The sequence below is a fragment of the Arachis stenosperma genome, chromosome 8 (genome assembly GCF_014773155.1).
Source record: "Arachis stenosperma cultivar V10309 chromosome 8, arast.V10309.gnm1.PFL2, whole genome shotgun sequence".
NCBI lineage: Eukaryota > Viridiplantae > Streptophyta > Magnoliopsida > Fabales > Fabaceae > Arachis > Arachis stenosperma.
The window spans coordinates 50660520-50672861 of record NC_080384.1 but is presented as its reverse complement, the minus strand read 5'-3'; the positions used below and the strand labels follow the sequence as shown (position 1 = coordinate 50672861).

Sequence of the window (12342 nt, the reverse complement as noted above, 5' to 3'; positions counted from 1 at the left end):
ATTATTTATTAAGGCAAAGCCTTATTGTTGGTCTAAAATGATGTTCATGCCTTAAAAGGCTCAAAAGTTGTGTTGAAAAACACCCGAGAGTAATGAGTGGGGTTTAGGTGCAAAAAAGGAAGTTAAAAGTGAAACATTGAATAAGTTATGGTCTCTTTAATGTCTTAATAATAGTACTAATAATTTGTGAATTCATGGTCTTCTCATGAAATGGCAGACATATATATTTAGCATATTCAAATTAAGTGCATGCTATAGTGAGAGAAAAAATAAATAAAGAGATAACAATTTATTCTTATAAATAGTTAGATATTTATTTTAAAGAATATATTATTTTATTTTTATTAATTTTTTAAAATAAATTTATACACATCTTTTTATTTTCATCACATAAAAATTATTTGATCATAAAATTATAGAATAAATATTATTTTAATCCCTAAAATTTAAAGTCAAAATCAAAATCGTCCTTAAACTTATTTTGGATTGAAAATCGTCCCTAATATTTTTATTATTAATAAAATTGTCTTTTTGAATAAAATATTTTTTTAAATAACGAAAATATCCCTTATTTCTAAAGTTTCACTTTTCTTCTTTTTCTTCCATTAACAAAACTCAGATCTAATTAAAACATTCAGAAATTTCCAAATTCATCTCTAATTACAAGACCCAAAAATCTATAAATCTAATCAACAAGAACAGTCAAAATATATCAATAGCGGTAAAGAAAGAGCAACAACAAAGGGAACGGCGGGAACAAGAGTGGAAAAAAGAGGAAGACGAACACGAAGAAGATGAGGGAAATAACAGAGAGGCGAGAGCGAGTCACGGCGTTGCAAGAATGAAGGCGAGTCGCAGAACTACGAGGACAAAGGCGCAAGAGTGACGAGTCGCAGAACTACAAGAACAAAGGCGCCGACGGCGGCGACAGTGAAGTGCAGCGAGAGCTAGATTTCTTTCTCTTTGAGTCTCCGTTTCTCTCATCATTCTATGCATCTTTGCTTCTCTCTCTTCTAAAGATGTAAATGAGAAAAAGAAGTTGTGATAGAGAGATGATTCGAAAGTATAATTGTTTTACGGACGATTTTAATATTAAATAAAATATTTAGAACGATTTTAAATTTAAAATAAGATTAAAAATAATTTTGATTGTCCCCTCCCTCCGTCAAAATGAATGTATTAAAAGATAAATAAAAAAAATTATATTTTGGTCAAGATATTTATACATCCTAGCATATATTTTAATTCTATGGTAATATGTAACTAGGCCATATATTTTATCCTTACCATCTTTTAAGAATTTGTTTTTGTTAATGACGTACCATTTTAATAGTTTATTTATTTATTTTTATTTTTATTTCAAGTAGAAATTGGCCCTGTAATATAATTATGTAACTAGCTGTCTTTCAAGTTGTTCAATGAATAAGTGCAGGAAAATTCCAAGGCAGATATGTTAAAGCCATTACATATTCATATCAACCCTTTTTCCTTTTTCATTGCAAGAAAACACAGATCATGTAATGTCCAACACTTTTATGACACAGCCACCATAAACAGCTAAGATATAGAACAGTATATAAATATAAAAATAAATAGACCCCACGTCCCCACCAAAATTTACAAAATAATTAAAATGAAATTTACACATGTAATTAATATATGTCTCTCCATCAATGTGAATAACAAGATTTCAAAAAACAAAAAGATGCCCTCCAATAATAGTAATAATGGAAAAAGGGAAAAGAAGAACACATAATTAATAATAGTAAAAATAATAATGATCAAAATGAAAGTAGCACTTTTCCTATTCATATAAAGAGCTGAAAAGTTTGTTCTCACTCAGGTTTGGTCTTCAAGCGGTACAAGAGCTTCTTCTTCTTGGAGCTTTGATTTTCAATGGTGAGAACCACTTTGCCAGGTTCACCAATCTTGAAACTGTTGCAAAGAACAGGTTCTTCTGATGGTGCAACCTTTCTAGCTTTTTGAATTATTACTGTGTAGCTTCCTTCTGAGTTTGGCACAAATTCAGCACCATAACTTATATCCCACCCTATTACTCTCATCTCCCAAGACAATACACAATTCTGCATTTTTTACAAAATTCCAAGTCATAATTAATTAATGTATTTCTATACATAGTACTATGATCATCTAATAATAACAACGTGTTTAATAATAAAACTAAATAATTGGTTTAAAATTTAAATGCTGCATGATCTTGATTCAACAATAATATTTTCTTAGTTAGTAATATAATATATAATACATGACAAAGTTTATATGGTAGGTAATTTCATCATTTTATCAACCTAACAAATTAATAGTATCACAACACATAGATCCTATTGTATTTTATTGGGTAGCTACAGACATGGACCAAGACAACAAAACATGGCTAGTATTAGAGATCAAGATCTAAAAAAATCCAATTATTGCCTTCTAATACAGAGACAAAAAGATAATAAAATATTATTGTATTTTTCATGAATCCAAATCCTAAACTTACTATATTAAATGACTATTCAATTATTCATAGTTTAGTATTCTATGGGGTATTGCTTTACACTTTTTTGTTCCTAGAGCATGGGCCTACTCTGTCTGCACCCTTTGTTGCATAAAATATGAGAACTAAGAATATGCAAATTCAAACCCTCAAAATAAATTTAAAAGAGTAACAATAATTGCACATTTAAATTGGTATTAATATATTTCATTCACTAAAAGTATTCATTTGTATCTTAAAATTGGTGTCCTCATTTTATCCAAGTATATATACAAAAATGAAAAGCCAATTTTAAATGCCACAAATATGAATTTTGAGTCTAAAGAGGGGTTGAATGCACATACATTTATTTTCACATAAGATGTTTGAATATAAAAGTGTTGAGAAAAGAGGAATCCTAGGCCAAGAGAGGTAACGCATTCCAATGGTACAATGCTTTGGATTCTCATCTTCTGAACGAAAAACAGAAGACAGAAAGAAAAGACAATAACAATGCATGAGACCCACCTCAGTAACTGGAAACTCCACAGAATGTTTAGCAGCTGGTCTCACAGTTATCTCGGTAACAGCATCGTTATTTCCGAATTCCCCATCTTTACTTAGTCCTCCATACTTCACAGAAAGTTGCTCAGCTGCAATGTACCTGAAAATAATACAAAGCATTAAATCAGATATACAAACATAGCAAAACCATAGTAACTAAGGAAGAAGGAAAAGATTGAATAGTGTTTATTATGCATGGCTTCCCACCTTAAGAGGGTCTCGGCTGTTTTGGAAGGACCAGCAAACACAAACTTGCTCTTCGTTCTCTGTGTCAGAAATGGACTTATCATCCTGTTCACTGCCAAGTACCACCATGGCACATTGATAAACACCTACAAACCACAAACACACATCAAAACTTTTATAATCTTTGATTATAGATCATAGAATTTGATATTTATTAATCACATTTTTTAAGATAAACATATATAATTTTAGCATAAGTAGAAAATAGACAAGACAAGAAATTCTTAATTGTTTTGTCTTCTAAGTCATAATTATAGATTTTTTGGATTCCCAAACGACTAATTCGTCGAGGATTAGAGCTCCATTTAAGAGTTTGCAGCTGGTGAAGTTGTTGCATCTGCAAGGCAATTCGAACCCCCAAAATAAATGGTGCATTTGTTCCGATAACACACAGCAAATTTTATAGATTTCTAAGATAAAGAATTAAAAGAAAAGATCTAAGAAGAGCAATGGTGTATACCTGTTTGGCAACAAATTCAGGGTAATTATCTTGAAGCAATTGAAGGGCCTGTTTGGTTGCTTGTCTAAGTTCCCACTTAGCAGGACCAGGTGAATTCTTGAGATCATTAACCTGAACAATGGTGGATATCCCACCAGGCCAGAAATCAAGCTTCCTAATACTCCTCTCAAGGAACCTAATCCTCCATTTCAAGAACCTCTCCCTCTTCTCCTCATCAGAGAATGCCTTCTTATACAGCTCCTTGTTCTGGAACTCGCCATAGATGTTGTAACACACGGGGTGCCCTTCTTTGTCGTATCCGTGCATGTATACCGCCTTTTCAAAATCCATTGTATTAATGAAAATATTATCTTCTTCTTCTTGTTCCAGTAATTCGTCGATCTTGAACTCCTTTCGCCACTTGATCGTGTTCTTGATCATGGTGAACGCTTCTTTTACCCTGAAATCACGTGCGCGGAGGAACTTCAAGAGGATCACGTCTGTTCTTTCGTCGGCGAGGAGCGGCACTCCCCAGATTGAGACTTCTTCTGGCACCAACAATGGCGAACACTCTTCTTCCTTCTTTGGAGCTAGTTCTTCAGCTTCAGTTGTGGAAGAAACTGCCACCACGGTTTCTTCAATGGCCTCAACGGTTTTTGCTTCGTCATCATCCACAGAAGAAGATAAAGCTTCTGCTGTTGTTGTTGCTTCTTTCACTTCTGCTGCAGCTTCTTTTTCTTCTGATGAATCCTTTTTCTCCTCAATTAGGTGGTTTTTCTCTGCTTCTTCTTCTTCCTTCTTCTTTTCTTCTGCTACATCAGATTCAACTGCAGGCTTTTCTTCTTTTGGTGCAGAGAATTCACGATTGTTGAGTGCAGTTTGGATTAGGGTTTTGAGCTCTTGAAGTGCCTTCTTCTCAGTCTCAGCAAGTTCAGAAACCTTCGTGCTCTCTTCCTTGAACGAACCTGATTCTGGAACCTTCTCATCATCACATGCTTTTGAATCCTCGCCAGCATTATTTTCATTTGCAGCTACAGAAGCTTCTTCTTCTTTCTTTTCATCTTCAGCAACATGCTCTTTCTCTGTCTCCTTCTCATTCTCAACAATGGCGGTGGTGGAGTGTTCTTTCTCGTCAACGTCAGTGACCATAACTTGTTCCACATGCAACACTGCTTCCTCTTGTGGTGGTGATGGTGATGTCTTTGGAGCTTCCTCTGCCATTGTTGAATTCAATTTTAAGCTAAGCGTGAATGAAAATGACAGTTACAACTTACAACAAACTCAAATTCAAAATTTGTTAGTAGAGAGAGAAAGGGAGAGAATGGAGATAGTGGTGTGAACCGTGAAGGGAGAGGGGGTTAGTGGAGAGAAGCAAGTTATAAAGAAACAAGAAAGACAGGGGGGACAGACTGTGCCAACTTGGAATATGGGCCAGTGGGCCCAATATTGTGGCCCCAATGGCCTGGATGTAACGGTGTTTTTGTTTACCAAAATTAATGGGCCCAAAACTGTAGGCCTTACTGCCTGCAAGTTTACACAGCCCAACGGTATCATACTATCATTCACACTTCTTTTCATTCTCCAACTTGTGTTGGTAAAGTGATGTTAGGTTGCGTTTGTTTTGTTTCCGAGAACACGACTATTGGACAAGATATCAATGGACAAATACACAAAATTTTGTGTTCTTGTATTCTGTTTGGCGATAAACAAGAACAAATTATAAAAATTCAATTTATTTTCTTTTTTTTTTCATTTAAAAATTTTGAGATGAAAAATATAATAATAAAAAATATAATTATGAAAAATTAACAAGAATAATGAAAGAAAAAATAAAAAATAAATTGTGTTCTTTGTTATTGTCTCTGTGTCCTTCTTGTCAGGATAGACACAAAATACACTAATTCAGTGTCTCTAGACACATTATCTCTGTCCATGTCTCCTCTACTAAATACGATTTTGTGTCTCTGTGTCTCTATCTCAGTGTTATGTCTCTATAAATAAACATAGTCTTATTATTTGGTCTAATGGTTAACACACTAGTTTATTTAAGTAAATGTTTAGAATTCTTGTCTTATGTATGCAGCAACTCATTAATCAGATAAACTTCTGAATGGAACTCCAATCCGCAACAAATTAATTTTTTATCTGTCGGATTAGGAGTAGGAGATTAGGAAGTACCTGGAACCAAACAAAAAAAAAAGTGACGTTATTGTTGTGAGAAAACATGCCTTTACTCATGATTTAAGGATTAATCTTCTTCGAAGAAAAAAAAGCTCTTGAAATTGTTATTTTAAGACGAGAGTTTAAATTAGTTAGGGTAAGAGGTAATAATTGGCAATTGAGTAACCATGTGGAGAAAGTTCATGTCTTGATGACTGATGAGTAACCAAAATTTCTGTTAACTTAGGGGGGAAAACACATGTTTGACTATTTGAGTACGTTAATGGCATAATTGGCAATTTATGATGAGATTTGAGAGAGAGAGAGAGTGACCCCCTACCCCCACAATGTTTCTCTTTTTGGTTCTGATTATGATTATGGATTTATGTACCGTTTGCTTTAAATTGCAGCTAAGCCGTTGAACAGTCTTTGGTTTAGGCCCTACCAAACGGATTACAAGGACGATTATTACAATTTCCAACTATCACAGACCACTCTAACATTTTATTTTCATGGTGATTGACAACCCTTATGTGGTTTAAAATTTTGAATTTAATGCTTCCTCATTTTTTTTTTCAAAGTAATTAATAAGGATTTTACTAGTAAATAATATTATTAGTAGAAAGTTTTATGAAAGATATGAGTACTCCTTATATTAGTTCCTGAATTTTGTTTCTAAAGTTTTGATTTATTCAATTTAATCCTTTAATTTGATGTAACGTTAGTTTTTGGCTTTATTTTCATCACAAATTCGTTAACAATGTCTCTAGCTTGTACTTCAATCTCGTTTCTAAAGATTTGATTTATTCAATTTAGTCCTCTATCTTAATATTTATGACTCACGTTAGTCCTTAGCCTTATTTTTTTTGTCACAAATTCATTAACAGCGCCTTATCTTTTAAATGATAGAATAGAATGTATAGTCGAAAATTTACAGTAACCAAAAAATGAGAGCGAGAGAGCGAGAGGGGGTGGAAGATACCGGGAGGGATAGAAGTAGGAAATTTAGTAGAGATCCGAGGGTTTGGAATCGAAAAGAGTAATGTCGTTTGGAAAACGACTAGTTCTCTATTTTTGTAGATCATCTTCCTAAAGATATATCAAAGAGGGAGCTATACCACTTGTTCAACTGGACTGGATGTATAAATGATATCTATCTCTCACGAAAACCAAAAAAATGGTAATATATACATTTTTTTGCTCATCTGGTATACAACGAAGGGTGGAGTTATGAAGGCTATTGCGGAGATGAACAGAATGAGACTACGAGGGAAGGTTGTTTCAGTAGGAGAAGCTAGGTATTAACGTACGAATGAAGTGGAGAATATGAAGAGACATCATGAGGCAGGTGATGTCCAGAACATTGTTAAGTTTCAACCTTAACATGAGGAGAACCCAAGGATTTCACGGAAGAATGTGAAAGAGATGAAAAAAGAGGAAAAAAAGAAGATCCACATGGCAATGGGTGGACGAAGAAGATTGAAGTTCTTGTGGAAAAAGAAAATCTGGACTGGTTATAGAGGGGTCTAATAGGCGGGACGACAAAAGCTATTGTCTATAATTCTTTTGAAGTCCATGATTAGGAAGAATTTGCCTCAAGTTGTACAAGTACGAGAATTAGGAGCGTACAAAGCACTCCTGACTTTTGATAGTGTTTTGAGTGCAGAAGAAGCCTACATGTTCAAAATGAACAACCTGCTGTAATTTTTCCATAGCATGTAGAGATAGAACGAGGAGGAGCGAAGTGAGTCGAAGGGTATGGTTAGAGTGCTTTGGTGTTCTTTTGTATATGTGGTCAACAGAGACGTTTAAGATAATAGGAAGCCCATGGAGAGAAGTTATTGGGTGTGAGAAAGCCACAGAATCATGTCTCTCATTCAGTGTAGGATGGGTGCAAATTGATATTTGTAATATGGACATAATCAACGAGTAGATTCACATCACAATTAGTACTAACGGATTCGATGTCCTAATTAAAGAGGTTGGTCATGAAAATTATGGATTGAAGTGCAAGCTTGAAGAGGTAGGTGATCCTTGTCCCCTAAAAGCATGTGAGAATTCGGTTGCAAGCAGTTTGAGCGCCATAGTGCTAGTGGCAAGCAGAGATCCGGTGATTGAGTTGGTGATGGCGATGCCAAGGGAGGAAGAAGCGGATAAGGGTACATTAGTAATTCCTGAGAACATTTTGAATGAATGGAGTTATTGCAATTCAATTCAAATTCAAGCACCAAGGGCAACAGATGATCTGATTTAGAAGAAAGTGCTAATTTTATGGGATATAATGATTTGATTAATAATGTTGAATCAGAAAAAACGGATAGCAGGGATTATAATAATGATGGGATGAATAAAGGATACACTTGGAAAAAAAACAAAGAAAGCCAAAACAAGCTCCTTAATTGGCCCAATAAAGAGATTTGTGCCAATTGTGCTAAAGGAGAAAGCATGGGCCTCATCTCTTTAATCAGAACCCCGTTTCATGCTGATGAGGTTATAGGAGGTGGGCTAGTGATGGGGAGTCCGGGTCGGGTTATGCTTGGCTGAGTTGAGTCCACTTCAGCTCATAGGTTGTGCGCTGCTGTTCAAGATCAAAACGAATGGGAGAATTTAGGCTTTGACGGCGCGACTGATTCACGCAGCAAAGGAGAGCACCAAGCCGGAAAGCAGCGACAGGGTAGTGGAGGTGAGGGTGTCGTTGGGCCTGCAAGGGTGAACGCAGCGCGCGAGTTACAACTGACGGGACGCCCTCCTCTAGAGTCCACGACATCACCTGGGAACCGTTCATTGCCGGTGATGGCGGGGTTGCTGATGAGCGGATAATTTGTACGCTTTTTGGCATTGTTTTTAGTATGTTTTTGGTAGTTTTAGTTGAGTTTTTATTATATTTTTATTAGTTTTTAGTTAAAATTCACTTTTCTGGACTTTACTATGAGTTTGTGTATTTTTCTGTGATTTCAGGTATTTTCTGGCTGAAATTGAGGGATCTGAGCAAAAATCTGATTCAGAAACTGAAAAGGACTGCAGATGCTGTTGGATTCTGACCTCCCTGCACTCGAAGTGGATTTTCTGGAGCTACAGAAGCCCAATTGGCGCGCTCTCAACGGCGTTGGAAAGTAGACATCCTGGGCTTTCCAGCAATATATAATAGTCCATACTTTGCCCAAGAATTGATGGCCCAAACCGGCGTTCAAAGTCACCCTCAGAATTCCCAGCGTTAAACGCCCAAACTGGCACAAGAATGGGAGTTAAACGCCCAAACTGGCACCAAAACGGGAGTTAAACGCCAAGAAGAGTCTCTACACGAAAAATGCTTCATTGCTCAGCCCAAGCACACACCAAGTGGGCCCGGAAGTGGATTTTTATGTTATTTACTCATCTGTACACCCTAGGTTACTAGTTTTCTATATATAGGACCTTTTACTATTGTATTTTTATCTTGGTTCTTCCGGTTCCCTCTCTGGGGCCGAAACCGATGATCACTTTCGTTCTTATGTATTTTCAACGGTGGAGTTTCTACACACCATAGATTAAGGTGTGGAGCTCTGCTGTACCTCGAGTATTAATGCAATTACTATTGTTCTTCCATTCAATTCCGCTTGTTCTTTGTCCAAGATATCACTTGTTCTTCAACTTGATGAAGTGATGATTGACGCCCATCACCATTCTCACCCATGAACAAGGTGACTGACAACATTCTTGTTCTACAAGCATCTGAGGCTTAGTGAATATCTCTTGGATTCCCTCGTGGTATAGGCAGGACCTGATGGCAGCATTCAAGAGAATCCGGAAGGTCTAACCTTGTCTGTGGTATTCTGAGTAGGATTCAATGATTGAATGACTGTGACGTGCTTCAAACCTGTAACCTACTGGGCGTTAGTGACAGACGCAAAAGAGTGATTCTATTCCGGTAGGGGAGGGAACCAAACCGGTGATTGGCAGTACTGTGACAGAGTGCGTGCATTAGCTTTCACTGCGCGGATGGGAGGTAGCTGCTGACAACAGTGAAACCCTACACGAGCTTGCCATGGAAAGGAGTAAGAAGGATTGGATGAAGACAGTAGAAAAGCAGAGAGACGGAAGGGAAGGCATCTTCATACGCTTGTCTGAAGCTCTTACACCAATGATATACATAAGTATCTCTATCTTTATCTTTATGTTATTTTCGTTCATCACCATTATACATTTGAGTCTGCCTGACTGAGATTTACAAGATGACCATAGCTTGCTTCATACCACCAATCTCCGTGGGATCGACCCTTACTCGCGTAAGGTATTACTTGGACGACCCAGTGCACTTGCTGGTTAGTTGTGCGAAGTTGTAGTGATCACAATTTCGCGCACCAAGTTTTTGGCGCCGTTGCCGGGGATTGTTCTTGTGTATGGACAACTGACGGTTCATCTTGTTGCTTAGATTAGGTATTTTTCTTCAGAGTTCTTAAGAATGAATTCTAGTGTTTCAAGGTGATGTTCTTATCATCACCAAAGCTGATTGATCATCATCAATTTAGCTCTTGAATGCAATGTCCTGCTGAAGCTTAGCTAGCTATGTCTAATTCCTTTAGACTAAAGCTTTAGACTAACATTGCATGATTCCTGGAATTCTCACTAAGAATTTTGATACCTTTATTTTCCTTTTCACTTAATTTTCGAAAAAGCAAAAAAAAATTATAAAATCATAAAATCCAAAAATATTTCTTGTTTGAGTCTAGAGTCTCATCTTAAGTTTAGTGTCAATTGCATGTTTCTGTTCTTATTGCATTCATGCATGTGTCCTCATTGCTCTTCAAGTTGTTCTTGATGATTTCCTTGTTTTGATCTTTGAATTCTATTGACTTGAGTGTTTTGTTGTTTCTCATATGCATTCTCATTTTGTTAGTGTCAATAGTATACAAACTGCTAAGTTTGGTGTCTTGCATGCATTATTATTTGATTTTAGTTGCATTTTGATTATTCCTCATTATTAAAAATCCAAAAATATTTTTAATTTGTGTCTTTTCAAGTCAATAATACAGAGAATTGAAGATTCAGAACATACTGCAGAGGAATCACACAGAAAAAGCTGAGCATTAAAAAATGCCCAGTGAAGAAGACAGACTGGCGTTTAAACGCCAGCCAGGGTGCCTGGTTGGGCGTTTAACGCCCAAAAGGGTAGTAGTTTGGGTGTTAAACGCCAGAATGGATACCATTCTGGGCGTTTAACGCCAGGATGGTGCTAAGGGGGAAGATTTTGTTTTTCAAATCAAATTTTTTTTAAGTTTTCAAAGTTTTTCAAAATCAAATCTTTTTCAAATCATATCTTTTCAATCAAATGTTTTCAAAATCAATTTCTTTCCTTTTTCAAAGATGCTTACTAACAATTAATGATTTGATTGAACATTTTTTGCCTTTTCTGTTAAGAAAGGTTTTATGTTTGAATCATATCTTTTCTTGTTAGGCAAGTCATTAATTTTTAAAATCATATCTTTTCAAATTGTTTTCAAATCATATCTTTTAAAATTGTTTTCAAATCATATCTTCTCAATCACATTTTTTTTTTTACCAATCATATCTTCTTAACCACATCTTTTTCAAAATAGTTTTCAATCAAATCTTTTTGATTTCTAATTTCAAAATTTTTTTCAAAAATCACTTGATTTCTTGTCAACTCTTATTTTCGAAAATCAATTAAGTGTTTTTCAAAATGTTTTCAAAATCTTTTACTTAATTTTCGAAAATTACTTCCCTTCTTCTCACATCCTTCTACTTTTGGACTAACACTATCCCTTAATGCAAAATTCGAACTCCATCTTCTTTAATAAGTTTGAATTTTCTACTTCTGTCTTCTACTCTTCTTTTCCTCTGACACCTCAAGGAATCTCTATACTGTGACATAGAGGATTCCATATTTTCTTGTTTTCTTCTCTTTCATATGAGCAGGAACAAAGACAAAGGCATTCTTGTTGAAGCTGACCCTGAACCTGAAAGGACCTTGAAGCGAAAGCTAAGAGAAGCTAAGACTCAACTCTCTGTTGAGGACCTGACCGAATTCTTCAAGGAAGAAGAACCCATGGCAGCCGAAAACAACAACAATGCCAACAATGCAAGGAAGGTGCTGGGTGACTTTACTGCACCTACTCCCGACTTCTATGGGAGAAGCATCTCTATCCCTGCCATTGGAGCAAACAACTTTGAGCTTAAGCCTCAATTAGTTTCTCTAATGCAATAGAATTGCAAGTTCCATGGACTTCCAATGGAAGATCCTCATCAGTTCTTAGCTGAATTCTTGCAAATCTGTGACACAGTCAAGACTAATGGGGTAGACCCTGAGGTCTACAGACTGATGCTATTCCCTTTTGCTGTAAGAGACAGAGCTAGAATATGGTTGGATTCTCAACCTAAAGAAAGCCTGGACTCTTGGGAAAAGCTAGTCAATGCCTTCTTGGCAAAGTTCTTTCCACCACAAAGATGGAGC

General features: G+C 36.0%; 1 protein-coding gene across 1 annotated transcript; it reads right to left on the bottom strand.

The window, feature by feature from the left end:
* Positions 1-1524: 1524 nt before the first annotated feature.
* On the bottom strand, positions 1525-5066 carry LOC130943868 (patellin-3-like). The gene is made up of 4 exons (XM_057871931.1): positions 3753-5066; positions 3254-3378; positions 3011-3146; positions 1525-2084 (listed from the first exon to the last, which is right to left on the bottom strand). The coding sequence occupies exons 1-4, from the start codon at positions 4950-4952 to the stop codon at positions 1836-1838; spliced, it is 1710 nt and encodes a 569-aa protein (XP_057727914.1). The 5' UTR covers positions 4953-5066; the 3' UTR covers positions 1525-1835.
* Between the last annotated feature and the right edge of the window lie 7276 nt (positions 5067-12342).

What these genes read in the sequence shown, in the direction of transcription:
- LOC130943868 (XM_057871931.1), bottom strand. Translation starts at nt 4,952, where the DNA reads ATGGCAGAGGAAGCTCCAAAGACATCACCATCACCACCACAAGAGGAA. An exon ending in ACAGCCGAGACCCTCTTAAG is followed by an intron (nt 3,147 to 3,253) that starts GTGGGAAGCCAT and finishes TATTATTTTCAG; the next exon opens with GTACATTGCAGCTGAGCAAC. An exon ending in TGGAGTTTCCAGTTACTGAG is followed by an intron (nt 2,085 to 3,010) that starts GTGGGTCTCATG and finishes TAAAAAATGCAG; the next exon opens with AATTGTGTATTGTCTTGGGA.